The sequence below is a fragment of the Drosophila kikkawai genome, chromosome 3L (genome assembly GCF_030179895.1).
Source record: "Drosophila kikkawai strain 14028-0561.14 chromosome 3L, DkikHiC1v2, whole genome shotgun sequence".
NCBI classification, from domain to species: Eukaryota; Metazoa; Arthropoda; class Insecta; order Diptera; family Drosophilidae; genus Drosophila; species Drosophila kikkawai.
In genome coordinates, this window is record NC_091730.1 from 8,882,200 (window position 1) to 8,897,395 (window position 15,196).

At 42.2% G+C, this 15,196-nt stretch overlaps 3 protein-coding genes across 11 annotated transcripts in view; 2 read left to right on the forward strand and 1 right to left on the reverse strand.

Moving 5' to 3' along the window:
* The window catches only part of Eip63F-1 (Ecdysone-induced protein 63F 1), a 29,980-nt gene extending 19,437 nt beyond the window's left edge, over window positions 1-10,543 (forward strand). For all 8 annotated transcript variants that reach the window (XM_017164089.3, XM_070285014.1, XM_017164093.3 and 5 more), the window contains 3 exons: window positions 5,830-5,983; window positions 6,050-6,198; window positions 8,657-10,543. In XM_017164089.3, the coding sequence (XP_017019578.1) occupies window positions 5,830-5,983; window positions 6,050-6,198; window positions 8,657-8,679 (326 nt within the window). In that variant the 3' untranslated portion in view covers window positions 8,680-10,543. The remainder of the gene's footprint in view (window positions 1-5,829; window positions 5,984-6,049; window positions 6,199-8,656) is intronic.
* Window positions 10,544-10,596: 53 nt separating this feature from the next.
* Window positions 10,597-12,679, forward strand: mge (translocase of outer mitochondrial membrane 22 homolog mge). 2 transcript variants are annotated; one of them, XM_017164057.3, is made up of 3 exons: window positions 10,597-10,742; window positions 11,555-11,590; window positions 11,964-12,679. In XM_017164057.3, exons 1-3 carry the CDS (start codon window positions 10,722-10,724, stop codon window positions 12,267-12,269), a joined length of 363 nt encoding a protein of 120 aa, XP_017019546.1. In that variant the 5' UTR covers window positions 10,597-10,721; the 3' UTR covers window positions 12,270-12,679. The 2 variants fall into 2 exon arrangements, with proteins under 2 accessions (XP_017019546.1, XP_017019545.1); XM_017164056.3 differs by lacking the exon at window positions 10,597-10,742 and adding an exon at window positions 11,034-11,376.
* Window positions 12,637-15,188, reverse strand: ida (anaphase promoting complex subunit 5 ida). The gene is made up of 2 exons (XM_017164055.3): window positions 15,003-15,188; window positions 12,637-14,943 (listed from the first exon to the last, which is right to left on the reverse strand). Exons 1-2 carry the CDS (start codon window positions 15,120-15,122, stop codon window positions 12,766-12,768), a joined length of 2,298 nt encoding a protein of 765 aa, XP_017019544.1. The 5' UTR covers window positions 15,123-15,188; the 3' UTR covers window positions 12,637-12,765.
* Between the last annotated feature and the right edge of the window lie 8 nt (window positions 15,189-15,196).

The window sequence follows — 15,196 nt, forward strand, 5'->3', positions numbered from 1 at the left end:
CTGGAGGAAAGCTGTAAAAGCATTTTTCTTTCGCCTGATAATAAGGATGTTGAGGATAAACATGGAGGGATAGGGGCCTATTTCCAGCTTGTTGCATTCTTAAGCGACGTTGAAATTTGTATTTTATTTACTTTTCAGTCATAAATTTAAGCTGCAGTTTGTGCATATTATAATTAAATTAGGGCAACGTGGCAGAAAATTGAATTTCCTGCATTAATATGCAATTGTTGTCTGGGCCACTACGTGTTCATGGCCATAATGGGCTTATCCTTTAAATAGATAAAATCAGAATAGGTTGTGCACTGAAAAAAATACTAGAGTGAAGTTTGAGTATATAAATAAATTATTGAAAACGTAGATAAAGCAAAAAAGATGCTTTGGCAATGAAGTAAATATTTCTATAAATGTAAATTATATTATCTTACTTTAAAATACCTTATTAAATAGTTTCCCAATTAATTATTTCCCCAAGTGTCTGCATAAATTAAAGACGTGACCACGTTTTCAAAGCCTATTTATGTCACCTTTTGTTTGCTCGACATTCGTTAATTGTATTGCGGTTAATCGCTTCACTGGTAATTTAAATATTGGTCAACTGCATTAGACTCCTGCCAGTGCAGCATAAACTCTGTAAATTTAAACTCGGTCACGTTCGCGGCGCACAAACCCCACCAGGAGGATCCAAAAGGGAGCTCTGGCTCGAGGGATTGGTTTGCGGGCGAGTGACATTTATCATATAACAGCAGGCAACTGTTGCTGACAGCCGCCCTGCTCCAGACAGAAAGGGTGGGGCCACCGAGGCCGGAAGCAGGGAGAGGGACGCTTTGATGGCTGCCAACGGCAGCCGAGTGTTGCAGCCACACCCGCACACACACACACTCCCCGCCGCGTGTGAGACTTGTAAGCTGACAGCAAATAACACACGGAACACAGGCAACAACATGTGCGGCAGGCAGACGAAATAAAAGCCTGCTGTTAGCCCCAACAAAAACCAAAAAAAGTTCAATGAAAATTACAACTAAATCCGACTAAAATTGGGTTTTTGAAAATCGTTTGAAAGACAGCGAAAAATGGGAAATATCTAGCGAAAATTTAAACAAGAAATACTTCAAACTTAAAGTTTCTATTTAAATTATTCTCCCAGTTTTCAGAACTTGAGCTCCAAGTTCTCCAATATCCAATATCCACTTGGCAAATCGAAACTTTTCTTTGATTTAAAATGCATATTAACGAGGTCCTTGAACCCCATCAAAGGCAACCAAATCAACATAAAAGGCCAGCAAATTGTGGCCACAAAAAAGAGCACCGAAAAAAAAATAGACAAAGACACACTTTACTTTGTTTGTGGGTTGTGGCCCCTTACTTGATATTTTCTTGGCCCGAATTTGTGCGCTGGTATTTTGATTAAGGGCTGCCCAAGCTGTTGAATGTTGGCTCAAAAGCGTGCACTTTATGGCTTCATTAACATTCCTGGGGTTTCAATGACACTTTCTGGGCAGCAAACAGGAGGGAGACGACGCTGATTTAGTCATTCTAACATTGCTAAGTGACCACCTAGCAGAGCCTTTTATTTATGCGTGTCTTTACGGTCAGGCCAGCGCCGAAGGTAGCACGCGAGCAACAGCTATTTCTTCGTTTTTTTCGCTGAGGTTTTTTCCTTCGATTTTCCTTGGTTTTTCCCCCCAATTATTTTTTCTTATTTTGCTTTTATTTTGCGAGGTCAAATGCCGCTTAAGCAGACCATTGACAATTTATGTTCGCTGACATTTAAAAGTAATTGTGGCACGCTCTTAGGCCGCACAATTAATTTCGATTGGGCCTTGTGGGTGGGGTGTGTGTTGTGTGTTGGCACAGATGTGACAGCAATTTGGTTGCCTGCTTTTAGGCGCTAAATCCACATAAATGCCAGCAGCCGCTAGCCATTAAATTTCCTATTAAGCAAGTTGTTAAGTGTCAAAGCCAGGCCCACGGGGAATGTGTCTTTCTCTATGTGTATGTGTTTGTGTGTGCGCCATTTTAAATTAGTTTGGCCATGGCCAAAAGCCACAGCCACAGTCACTACCACAGCCGCTGTGCTTTACATTAGCCACAACTGTCGACGCAATTGCAACACCCACAAGACCCACAAACAGCCTTTGTGCATTTGCTCTAATCGAATTTCAACGGACTCCCCCTTAAGTCAGAATTTACATAACCAGTGGCCAAAAGAAGCAGCCAAGAGGGAGTCAGCTAGGAGCCCAAGGTGCCAAGGGAGCCCAAGGAACCCAAGGAGCCAAAGGAGCCAAGCAGCCAAATTAAATACAGCTTAAAATACCAACAGTGAAAATTCCACGAAAATTTGGCTGAAAATTGCAGACCAAGTGGAATGGCAATGGCTGGTCGGAAGGTAAAGAGAAAAATAAAAAAGAAATCACCAAGAAAAGAGGGTGAAAGTCAGCAACTAAATGTTTGGGGTGTTAAAGAAGACCTTATTCTAAGTTCAAAGTTCAGTCCAGAAGCCCCACTGCCTTGAACTGCATTCCTCTAAGCCAAATTTCGCATAAGCACCAGACATTGCACATACATACGCAACGTTGGCCGAGTTACCAAGTTTTGACTCGATTCAATTAATGGCCCCAGCTGCACCAAGGTAATTTATTGGCCATCAAAGGCACTGCCTCTGCCTGTGTGTTAGTCAGCATTTATTGCCTGTTTTACAAGCTCAAATGTGGCCAAATTACACATACTTACATAGCGCAGAGCTGAGCAACAATCAAACAAGAGTGCTTTACACACACACAAGCCCACAAGCGAACTTCCGTTTCCGTTTGCTGGCATGAGGTCAGCAGCAACAACTAGCAGCTACTGGCAACTGGCAACATCAGCAACCAGCAACCAGCAACTACATTTGCCAATAATTGATTACACTTTGGCATGAAGTTGTTGCCTCAACACACCTCAAACCAACACACATACAGGCGAGAGCCCCCCTTGAAATGCAGCACTGCCAGGCCGCAGGAGCCATTTGTTATGCCAGTTGTCATTGGGTGTCGCTCATCGAGAAGCTGTGATTGATCAAGAGCAATCCCTGAGGTGACTTTGCTGGGAGAGAAGCAGTTTAAGTATTAAAGATATTTTTTAGAGGATATTTTGAATTTATCTAGCATAATATATATTTATTTTTTATAGGTTATTTCCACAATAACATAAGAAGAACATAATTCTTCTCTCTTTAGAACATTGAAAAATAATTTATTTTATATTTTCCTGATTGATTTATCTCGTTTATAACAAGTTTTCCCAACTCGACTGCCCCTGTAAAATAACTTAATAGAGCCAGGAACTTTATCCTTTCTCCGCTCCACTCCAGCCATCGATCAATGCCAAGAAGAAATGCTCGCAAACTGCAGGTCAAGCTTGGAAAATTCGCTGCTCTGCTTAACGAGCCAAGTGAGCACCGACATATGTATGTATGTGTTTGTGGCAGGAGAAGCACAGCTCTGGCGCAGGACACGTTGTATGCAGGACATTACCGAAATGTGCGGCAAACAGTCGCAGCCAGAAACGCCCTCGTCGCTGGCAATGCCAAGGCATGTCCTTATGGCGCAGAAGGAACAAGAAAAAAAGGACACCCAGCGATGACAATGGCGGCAACGTCAACATCAACGTACATATAACCAAGCCATTTTCATTATCCTTGGACTTGTCCTTTTTGCAGGCTGACACAGACATTGGCGGAGATAGAGGCAGATATAGAGATAATGTGCATTTGGTTTTCGTATTTAAAAAAAAAATAGAAGAAAAGAAAAACCCCAAGAGGAAGAAGGCGGAAAGGAAGGCCTCTCAAGAAATGGGGGCCTGGCCCTTGAGAAAAGCTATTACGAATGATGGGGAAAGAGAATCTTTTCCTCAAAGGAAAAAAATCAGCATACAAACTAACATAGATCGGAGATACCCTGCTTAAGGGTTTTAAGAAAAAATATTTAAATATTTTTACAAATACTTTAATATAAAAGAGAATATTTGTAATATTTTTATTATACAATTACCTCTTTGTAAATAAATTTCCAACACCTTTAGTTGTTATGATCTAGCAAATCCCTATTTTTTTGATGAAATACTTCCCCTTGCCGTATCCTGGCAAATGTCAAGACCAGATAGGGAAACCCCCCCCCCCCTAGGAAGTAGGTTGAAAGCCGCTAAGCGCAAATGAAAATATTTTTCAAGCAGCGCTTCAACAATACACAAATGTCACCCAGATGTCAGGCCAGACAAGAAAAGCAGGAAAAACAGCGTCAGGAAAATGGAGGAAGATGGGCTCCGGGTCGAGGCTGAAAGCGACAATAATGGGTCATGTATGACCATGTTGTGTGTGTGGCAACATATGAGCAAATACCCCAAGCAATCATCATCCTGATATGTTGACGACGAACCAATATTTGTATTCAGCCAGAGTTGAGGGTGTGAAAGCAACTCTTCTCCGTTGCACTGTGTCTAATTGTTGCGGGGTTATGAGACCCTTAATGCGTTTTTGATGCTAGCAAACATAATGACATTGCCACTTAAAGCTAAATGCCAGCAGCTCGTTAGGAATTCATCAGGCATCAGCCTAAATCTTCAGAATTTTCTTAGACAAAGTGCTTGTTTAAATATTTATGAGTTGATATTCAACATAAGATCTATTTTAAAAATCCCCCGTCTTGGGTTCTTTATTGCCTTTTCATTTAATTAAATTATTTATGTTTATTTTCCAACTTGATCTACTTTCTTTTGACCGACAACGAAATTAGCAATTCTAATTATGGCTGCGGGTTGGTCAAACAAATTGCAATTAGAGAGGAAAATGCGAATGATATGCCAACCAACCCCCGCATACCTCTCTTACCACCTTGCGTATACATTTTTTTTTTATATCCTTTCGGCTTTGGCCACGAAAATTTATGCGAGAGAAGATTATCGCAGATTTCGACTTCATTTTCATTCCCATTCACACGCAGAGTGAGAGTGAAAGCGAGTTCCTTTCTGGCTTCTTTTCCTCTTTGCTATTTTTTCCATTTATTTTTCTTTTACTTTATATTTTTGTTGTTATGTTTGTGAAGGTCAAGGCCGAAGAGCAGAGCGCAAAAGGTTTTCCGGACGGCCATATCTTCTGCGTTTAATTATAAAAGTTTCAGCAGCAGGGAAAAGTTGAGCTCACTTGCAGCTTCGGCTTAGGATTTAGCCTAAGCTTTTCGGTTTTCTGATTTTTTTCCGTATTTCAGTATTTCCTCTTTTTTTTTTTGGCATGTTAATGGTCTCGGAGATCTCAGCCGGAAATGCTTCTGACAATGCCAGCACCTGAGCGCAGCATTAGGAGGCTGCCTGCCAGCCGAGGAGCATGTCCTGGGCCAACAAAGGATGTCCTCGTTGTTGTGCGCGGACTGAGGCGTGTAAACATTTTGCAACGACGCGGACGAAGAGGGGTTCAACAATGAAAATGCATTCAATTTTTGGGTGCTGGGAAAAGTGCTGTTAGAAAATGTTGCCATTCTGATTTTACACCGGGAAATATTTTGTATTTATCAGGAAATAAATTAGGATAAATCATAGTCAAACTTCTAAATCTTTCTAGTTGAATTCACTTTTTAAATAATTTATTACTTCAGCTAAATATTAAATCGATAATTAAAGAGTTTACTGGTTTTTTCGCATATTAACCACCTATTTCCCCCTGTGCATCCAATTATCGTCTTGAAACTTTCATGGAAACCCGACTGTTGCTCTGGCTTAGTGTCTCCATTTGCCACAAAATTCATTGAACTCGATTTCTCACCTGCAATCTCCTCCCCTTCTCCTCTGTCGATTTCACAGGCAATGGCTTAATCAACGAGGCCGAGTTCCTGCAATGGGTCGGCAGGATCCAGGCGCTGCGGGACGACCAGCAGCAACCCGAGGATAGTGCCAGCAACAGCAAGCCGGTGGACGAGGCGGATGATGTCACCGAGGACTTGATAGCCGCATTTAGGTGGGTGTACCCCGTCATATCCTTAGCCATATCCCGCTAATCCTCTGTGACTGCCCCACCCCACAGAGTATTCGATCGTGATGGCAATGGATTCATAACGCGCGACGAGCTGCAGACCGCCATGGAGATGATTGGCGAGCCCTTGAACGAGCAGCAGCTGGAACAGCTCCTGGTCATCGCCGACTTGGACCAGGACGGGCGCATCAATTACGAGGGTGAGTGTGTGAGAGTGTAAGAGTGTGTGAGTGAAAGTGCAGTCGCAGAGAAAGGACAATGCTGACGCAGGCGTCCGCTTGAAAGGACACATGTGCACTGGCAAAAAAAATAGGGGAAACAAAAGTAGCTTGGCATTTGTATATCCTTGCGAAGTATTATAATTTTAGTCAGAAGCTAGCAAAACAGTGAAGGAGTGATTTCCGACCCTACAAATTAATACTTTTTCGGACAAGTTATGAGATATTCAAATTTGGTCTCCTGATCCTCTCCTCCCCTTTACATTTCAATGATTTTAAGACAAAAATATTAAAATACAGTGCAACCATTACCTTTCATTGGTTTAAATTATTTAAAAAATATTTTTAAAAATTGCCTTGCATATTTTTAAAGTATCTTCTTGCATTTTCTGCTTCAGCTTTAGCTGCATTTGCTCCCGTCTGGGCCTTAATCAAGTGGTAACATAAAATACCGTAAACTTGTGTCAATATTTGTCCAACGCACCCGAAAACTGTTCGCTCATAAATCAGCTAGACAAATACCGGTGTCCACCGCAAAGTTTATTAACCTCGGCCAACAGCAACAGGAGTTCGCCTAATGCGGCGCAATGTTTATTTGTTTGTTTACTCGTAAAAGTTCTTTTTATACGAGGTCTTAGCGAAATAGTATAGCTGGGTTTATAGGTTCCTTAAAACCAAAATGTGATCCTTTGAACAAAGGTGAATAATTTTTTAGAGCATATAGATTGGGGAAAAGAAATGCAATCAAGTCGTAGTAGCTTTAGTTTTGAAAGATACGATTAGATTCAGGTTATAAAAATGTAGAAACTGGATTTAAGAGTTATAGAATCTACGTTTAAATATTTTTTAATACGTTTAAATAGTTTTTAAAACATGAAAACTATCAAATCAGGCTTATAGTAAAAGCAGAATGTCTTATTGATAAGGAGAAGTAAAAACTTTAATCACCAAAAAAGGTATCACTTAGTCGTAAAGTATCCTTAAAGGGGTCACTCTGCATTTAAGTTTCAGGCATAAAAAACTTTTTGATACACCAAATGCTCGCAGCAAAGACAAAAAGAAACGAGTCCTTAATGCAGTTACCTACAGAATAAAGTGGAAAAAGAGTACCCGGGTGGGTATCCCCTATATTTTCACATCCCCTTGCTTTCCTGCAACCAGCAACAAAAACGGCAGCGCTGGGATTCCCTTGCGTGGCATTAAATTGGTTTATTAAACTTAAACTAATATGAGGGACATGCACAAACACAGCTCGCTCGAGTGTCCTCTTTGTTAGTGTTTTTGTGTTGTGTATGTGCGTGTGTGTTTTTTTTCTATAGAGGTGGGTGTAAGTGTGTTTGTCCGACGTGGAATCCCTTGTATCATTAGGTTCATATGCCATCGCCTCGCTAGTTGATACTTTGACCTTGTAACGCATTGACATGTCAGCACCGCCCACAAAGAAGGCCCCTTCTCAGTTCAGACAAAGTTCGAGCCCAGCCCGCAACCTCGCCGACCATTTGTTTGCTGGCATCTGCAATTTATTTACTTATTTTGCAGCACTCAGAAAAATCTTTGAATTTAAGAGTTATCAAAGTTTCCTATAAAAATGAAATATAAATTTTTAAAATGGTTCTTGGTCTTGATTTTAAAATTATCCAAAAGCTATTTTTATTGTAGTTTTTAGTATCAATTTTTTCAAAGTGTAATTTCGTTGCCTTGCCTTTGCCTTTGGTCTATTTACTTTGCACCGGCATCCACATCAGCGACATCGACATGATACCCATACGTATACGTACTATATAACGTATACGCAACGTTGGCCGCTCGATTTCGCTGACACTGCACTGGGTGTGCTGGATCGAATTGGACGATTGGCCGGAGCAACACGTACGCTGCCTCCAGCGGACCACCTCAACCAGGATTTCAGGTCCATAAGCAGAGAGTGTAGTTCGTTTCGTTGGGAGGCGTGATTACCCGAGGCGACAGTTTATATAGTTTGGCTATCTCATCTGTGTGTTGTAGCAGGTTCCTCCTCTTTTTTTTTTGCTAGGTGGGCAAAACTGTCAGGGGAAAAAGCGCTTTGCCACAAATCAGTTTTATTGCATTAAATTTGATCCAAGAAATTGGCTTTAATTTTGTATTGAGTTTACAAAGTAAGAAACTAGGAAAATATATAAAAACAGAATATAAATCTTGAACATATATTTATTTTGAGTAGTTTTTATGTTTAAGAATATACAAATTGCTTTTTAAATATTTATAAATTATAAAAAAGTAATCCCTTTGTACCTACAAAGCTGTAAACATGAATAATAATAATTGTTCTGTGTACAATTTGCGGGTCAACTTGATTTTCGTGACCCTTTTACCAGCAGGAAATCTTGTATTTTATTCCACTTGCCTCAGCAATTATTCTTAATGGATTTTCTAACCTTTTGTTGTATTTTTTTAATTGCAGAATTCACGAGACTTTTGCTCTAAGCAATTTACGCCCAACTTGGTGGAGCAAACCAACAATTTCGAGTGGAATGTGCAGGCCGAGTTACCCCCTTCAGCATAATTGTTAAGCTATTAAGAATATACTCAGACATGCAGAAAATAATAATAATAATAATAATAATGCAACTGCAAGAGTGCGGAAAATAATTGTTTAAAATTTTCTACAACAAAAAATATGAAAACTTATTTATACAAGGGTTTGATAAAGTGCAAGGCAGGCCACACACACACACACCCAAACATTATAAACTTTTTAGTTACATCAAAAACACCCACACAACACACACACACACATACATATGTAAATTAGTTTCAAAGTTTCGACGATTGTAAAAAGTGAAAATTATTCATTTTCTCTACGAATTAAGTTAATGGAGGAGCAAAGAGCAAAAAGTTTAATGGAAAATTGTAGGGTTATTTTTGTAGACGATTTGCCACAAATTAAAGTAATTGTTTCAACACACACACACACAGACATAACATTCAGACACACACACATAAACATATAAAAGCATATTCGGATAAGTCTGAGCGCGTGAGTGATATTGTGTTTAGGGTGCTGCAAAAACAATGAGCAGGCATAAAGAATAAATTAAAAGGAAATATGAAAAACATACAATAAAAGCATATATCTAAATTTGGAGATGAACAAGAACAGATTCATATATTTGTATTTTATTGTAGTTATGCTGCTTTCAATGTATGCGTGTTTCAAATACCCCCAAAAACAAACAAAAATTGTTTCAAACTTGTTAGACCTAAGGAAATAAATGTTAACACTTTATATAAGAAAACAGTAAAATTTAATTTTAGTTTTGGGAAGTTACCTAAGGATAACGGCCAGATTATACATATATAAAATTTTAAAGGAAAACAAGAGTATAAGTAACCAAAAGCCCAAGAAAAGGGAAAACTATTTAAAAGCGGAAGTTGTTCAGTCTAGTCAAACTTATAGTTTGTTATTTTTATTTCCATTATTTCCTCTCGAAATTAAAGTCCATTGCATATTGCCGTCCCATAGATAATTCAGCAAAGAAAACTAATTAATTTTTTGTATAATAATTACTCATCGATTTAAGGCATTGCGGTTTCAGCAGATTCATTTTCTACTTATTTCGAATATTCTTTTTTTATAAAAATTTAGAGCAGTTGGAAAACTACAGAAATTCAAACAAAGAATATATATATTTAATAAAAGTGCTCTTTTGAAACATCAGTGAACAATGAGAATTAGAAAGGAATATATATATATATTTACATTAGAACCTTTTATGGGTAAAGTTGGAGCAGTGCAGAACATATAATGAACGTATTTAAATCAGGTCAAAGGTACAAATAGTCAAATGGGTAAAACAAGGAACGCAAACCACATCTTTTGTATGGTATTTACAACAGAACAGCAACGGCAAAGCAAATTAAACCCAATTTAAACCGAAAATCAAAACGGAAAACCGAATCAAAGCTCCAAGATAAATTCTTACTATTAAATATGGAATATACCCGATAAATGTACTTCAATCTAGTAGTTTTTTATGACCTCTAAATGTGCTTAACATATATGCAGGACTATATACATACCTACCCAACAATATACTATTATAACACGATTGCTGTTTATGTTTACGATCGAACTACATACATATGTACTTAATATTACCTATATAGTATATGTACTGGAAAACACGAATTACACAACAACTAAGACATTATCTATATGCATTACTAAAGTGGTAGATACAACTTATTTGGTTTAGGTCTATTAATGATTTCATAATTTATAATTGCGATTTCGATTCGGAAAAGGAGAAGCAAAATAATAAATAACGGTACACCAACGCTCAATAAATGTTTTGTTATTTAACTCCCAACTACTTAACATAGTAAGCCCTTTAAAAAACTGTCAGGCGGTTGAACGGAAATCTTAGCAGATGTAAATTTGTGTTGCTTGATTTCAGAACGTTTCAAAATTCCCACTCTGCGAAAAATATTGTGTATTTAACAAAACCCCCTAAAACTTGAATACGATGAGTGAAACCGAAGAAAAAGTGAGTATCAGTTCTGAAGAATAGACCTGCAATCTTGTGGGAACTGGAAATATCTATTTAAAACATACATTTGAGGGTTCATGAAGAAAGTAAAGAAAAATTACATTTAAAGGCTTGTTACATTGTTCATTACATTTAAAATTGAAAAGATTCAACGCGATAAAAGTATCCCACTTCCGCTGCGTTTTATCGATAAGTCGCGCCAATCGAATAGGCTGGAAAGTCTGGTAGCAGTGGCGTGCTGCCACTTTCACGACGCATTATGGCTTAATCGACCAAAACAACTCTGGTCACACTAGGAAGTTCACGAGGAAACCAAAATCAATTTTTATTGAAAGAAAAGTGCGAGCGTTTTTCTGTTAAAGCTTAATTAAATGCCAGTGGAAACTGCATTTTCCGCCGTCTGTCCGTCCTAACCTCCGTGGCTGTGCTCCAAAGGGTTGCGTTCAACGCGAACCCGTGATTCTCCAACCGTGTGCGTTCCGTCAAAGCCGCAAAAGTGGATACCGAAACAGTGAAAATCGAGGATTTGATGGACTCTGATCCTGAAATCGAGTTCATCGAAAAGGACAGCGGGATGTCATCGTTAGGTGGTAGCAAGGACGAGACGCCCGAGCGGCGAGCAGTGGCGGCAGTAAGTAAAATCAATCCCCGAGAAACGTGGGTCCCAAGTCCCCCCCATACCCGTGTACACCTCCGCACGGTTCTTATCGTGCTCACGTAATTGTCGGTGAAATAGAGAGCAGCTGTCCCGCAAGAGCGAACCGCCAATACCCTATAATAATCGACCTTTTCTATTCTATTTATTTCAGCCATCGAATGAGCCTCAGGGGGAGAACTACGATGATGTAAGTTGGAATGGAGCCTGTTTGTAAACAACGGCAGGCAATCTAACCTCAAATTGCGGGGAGGGAACCCTTACCATAGGGACCTTAAGAGGGGTTTTTTGTCAATGAAGTTGTAATGTTAATGAATGGAAAGGCAGAGGTCACTTAACGGGAGTCTTGTTTTAAATTTTAAGATATTTTAAGGGGTATTTTTTGACAAAGTGATGCTTATAGCATTCCAATTAGTCTCATTTTCCATATTTTAAACATTTAAAAATATCTTGGGATAATTTTGACCTCTGCCACCTGTTTACACCTAAAACTCGCACCATAAAAACTTTCTTAAGATAATGTATTCCTATATAATTCACCCATTTCCATGTTATTATCCCAGGAACCCGACGAGTCTTTGGGCGAGCGCTTCTGGGGCCTGACTGAAATGTTCCCGGAACCTTTACGCAAAGCGGTGGGTGCTGTAACCAATGGCACCGTCACGGGCTGCAAACGCCTGTACACGTTCTCGTGCAATGCCAGCTGGATATTCTTCACCAGCTCCGTCATTCTGTTTGCCCCGGTCATCTTTGAGACGGAGCGCGCCCAGATGGAGGAGTTGCAAAAGTCGCAGCAAAAGCAGGTTCTGCTAGGACCCAGCAGTGCGATGGCCTCTGGACCCTCGCCCGGCCTGCCCATGATTCGTTAAAACCTACCACATACGCATATATTAGCTCTACGAGATACAAACCGGCAGCGGAAATCCAGAGAACTGCGGGAATTTTGCCACACGTTTAGCTTAAGTTTCGTCAATACCAACAGAAAATACAATCCCAGTCGAAGTTGCAAGTCGAGGGCGCCGCGGATGTGAGCCAACTATATAAACCATAGCCCAGCATTTACGGATGCCAGCATATCCAAAGCATCCGCAATCTCTACACCTCTGGAGCATCCATCATCATGGGGGGCATCGACCGGGCGCCCTTTGCGAACGAAAACAAGGAGCTGCAAGTTTCAGATAGGTGTTAGCATTGTAGTTCGCGTACACAGTGTATAAACAAAAGCAACCACTATGGTTTAAACCAATTAATAAAAAATATGTTTATTAAGAGTTAAAAATTTAAAGAAATTTAAGATGAATCTGCAGGATTCAGCTTTGCTTAAACTCTCATTTAATACTACATTTATTAGGAAGTTAAGGTCACCTAAGGACTTCCTAAATATTCCCTGGGAATCGGATGATCCGTGAAGTACCGGCGGAACTCTCCTGCATATTTGTTCCTCAAATTCCGCTCCCCAAACTCGTTAAAACGCTGCGCCAAAAACACATACACATCCAGGACCTTTGCATGTGCCGAGAGATTCTTGAAGGACTTGGCTGCACGCTCCAGGATCTCCAGGGACTTGAGCAGCTGCGCCTTTCTTACCTCCACATTATTAGGGGGACTAATGGCCAGGAGGCAGCGAACAAAGACAAAGTCCGTCTTGGCACGCTCATAAAGTCCCCCGTTGATGTGTATGTCGTGCATGCAGCGCTTGATGGCCTGATAGGCCTTCTGGGGCATGCCCAGGAGCAGCAATTGCTGGGCCAGCAACAGGTCCACCAAGGCCTGCTCGTAGTCCATCTGGGAATCGGCCATGCTCTCGGCTACCCTCAGCAAAATTAAAGTGGTCTCGCTCGAGAAGCGTCCCTCGGCCATGCCGCAGTAGCCAAGCAAGACTTGGACCCGCATCCTTAAGAGAAAAGGCAAATCCTCCTGAGAAGCCAGCTTGTCCAGGAGCCGTCGCGCATTGAAGAACTCCCGCTTTGCCACGTAAATGGAGGCACGCTGCATAATCGCATCCGAGGGATCCAGCAAGTAGAGCTGATCGCAGGCCTTGAGGGCGTCATGCCAGCGGCACTGGTAGATTCCGGCCTGGATTACCACATGGCACTGGCTAATCATCCAGCCCTCGGCACCGGGCAATCGAGGGAAGCGCTCCTTGGCCCGATGCAGCAGAACCTTGGCCAGTTTATGCTCTCCCTGCAGCTGCAGCCACAGAGCATAGCTGGCCAAGGCGCTGCCCAGGCCGGCGGAGCCATTGCCAAAGCGATCCCGGGTCGTGAGCAAAACCTGCGAGTAAAGAGCAGCCAGTTCGTGTCTGCCGTAGGCGCACCACACAGCGCTCCTCAAAGACAAAGCCTCGGAAGCATGCTCCGCCAAGTTGTTGCGATTGGTGAGATTGTCGCTGTGCTGCAGGAGATCGAAGAGACGCAGCGGCTGATAGCCAGCCACGGTGCCCAGCTTAACGGCAAAGTGCAGGGCCAAAGTGTAGTTTTGCAGCAGGGAACCATTAACGTCGCTGGCCTCCTGTACGCTTTTTAAGACCGCAGACAGAGGCAGCTCATCCCTCAGCAGACTGTGCCAGGTATTGGCCAAATTCAGGCTTCGCTTGTCGCCGTGCTCCTGGGCCAGCATTATGCTCTCCCTGAGCGCGGCCAGCGCTTCCTTCTTATGCCCAAAGGTGGCATGCAGCACGGCCAGGTTCACGCAAAAGTACTGGTAGCCCTTCTCCTGGCTCATCAGCCGCACGGGACTGCGGTCCAGGGCTCTGTGGAGGGCGGACAAGGCGTTCGAGTAGTCCCTGACCCGCAGCTGATTCATGTAGCCCAGGAAGTAGGGTGTGGTGGCCAGCGGCAGATCGTGTATGATCTCCTGCACCTTCTTTTGCAGCTCCAAAGGCGACAAAGCCTTCCGCTCGTTGCTCTCCAGCAGCTCCGACTGCTTGTTGATGAAGAACTTGGCCTGCTTGGGCGCCCACTTGCTCAAAGGGTTGCGCTCCTCCACTCCACACCGAGATATAACCAGCTGCTCCTTGTCCTTTTTCTTGGTGTGCAGAGTCTCTTTTCCCGGCGTCTCTTCGACAATTACCACCGCAGGAGGCGGCGTTTCCTCTCTGCGTAGGATACCACCAGCCATAGCCTTTCGCGGACCTGCGGCCAAGGCCCGAATTCCTCTCTCGTAGTACGAACAGATATTCTTGTACATGTCCATCATCTCGGCGAAGCTGAGGCGCTCCAGGACAACGCCCACACGGCGCACGTAGATCCCGACCATGCTGAACTGGCTGATGCCGTAGTTCTCGTTGAGGATCTCGTCGATGTTCTGGATTTCGGTGAAGTCAAACAAAGACTCGATGCTGCCCGCACAGAACTCGGACATGGCCTTCTCGAAGGCCTCCAGCATCAGGGCGTCGAGTCGATAGCGACCGGTGGTCAGCAAAGTGTGCAGCTCGTTGTAGGACATGTCCGCCTCCTGGACGAGCTTAAAGACCAGCATGTAAAACATGCGGCGTCGCTGGGTGCGCATGGATATGCCCGTGTCCAGGCAGGACTTTTTGTTCTACGAAAAAGAGAAGAAAATGTATTCGGACGAGAAGGAAAACTAGGGTGATGACCTACCACCACATATTGCTTGAGCAGTATCAACACCGTGACCTTGTGCGCTGTGGGGGTCTCAATGCGGGGCGGCACCAGCTTGGAGCCGGGGTCCAGGGTGTCCAGCTCCTCGAACAGATTCATGGCACAAACCGAAAATATCAATTTCGATTTGCCGGCAAAAAAAGTAAACAAAAAATCAGCAGCTGCAGCCAACT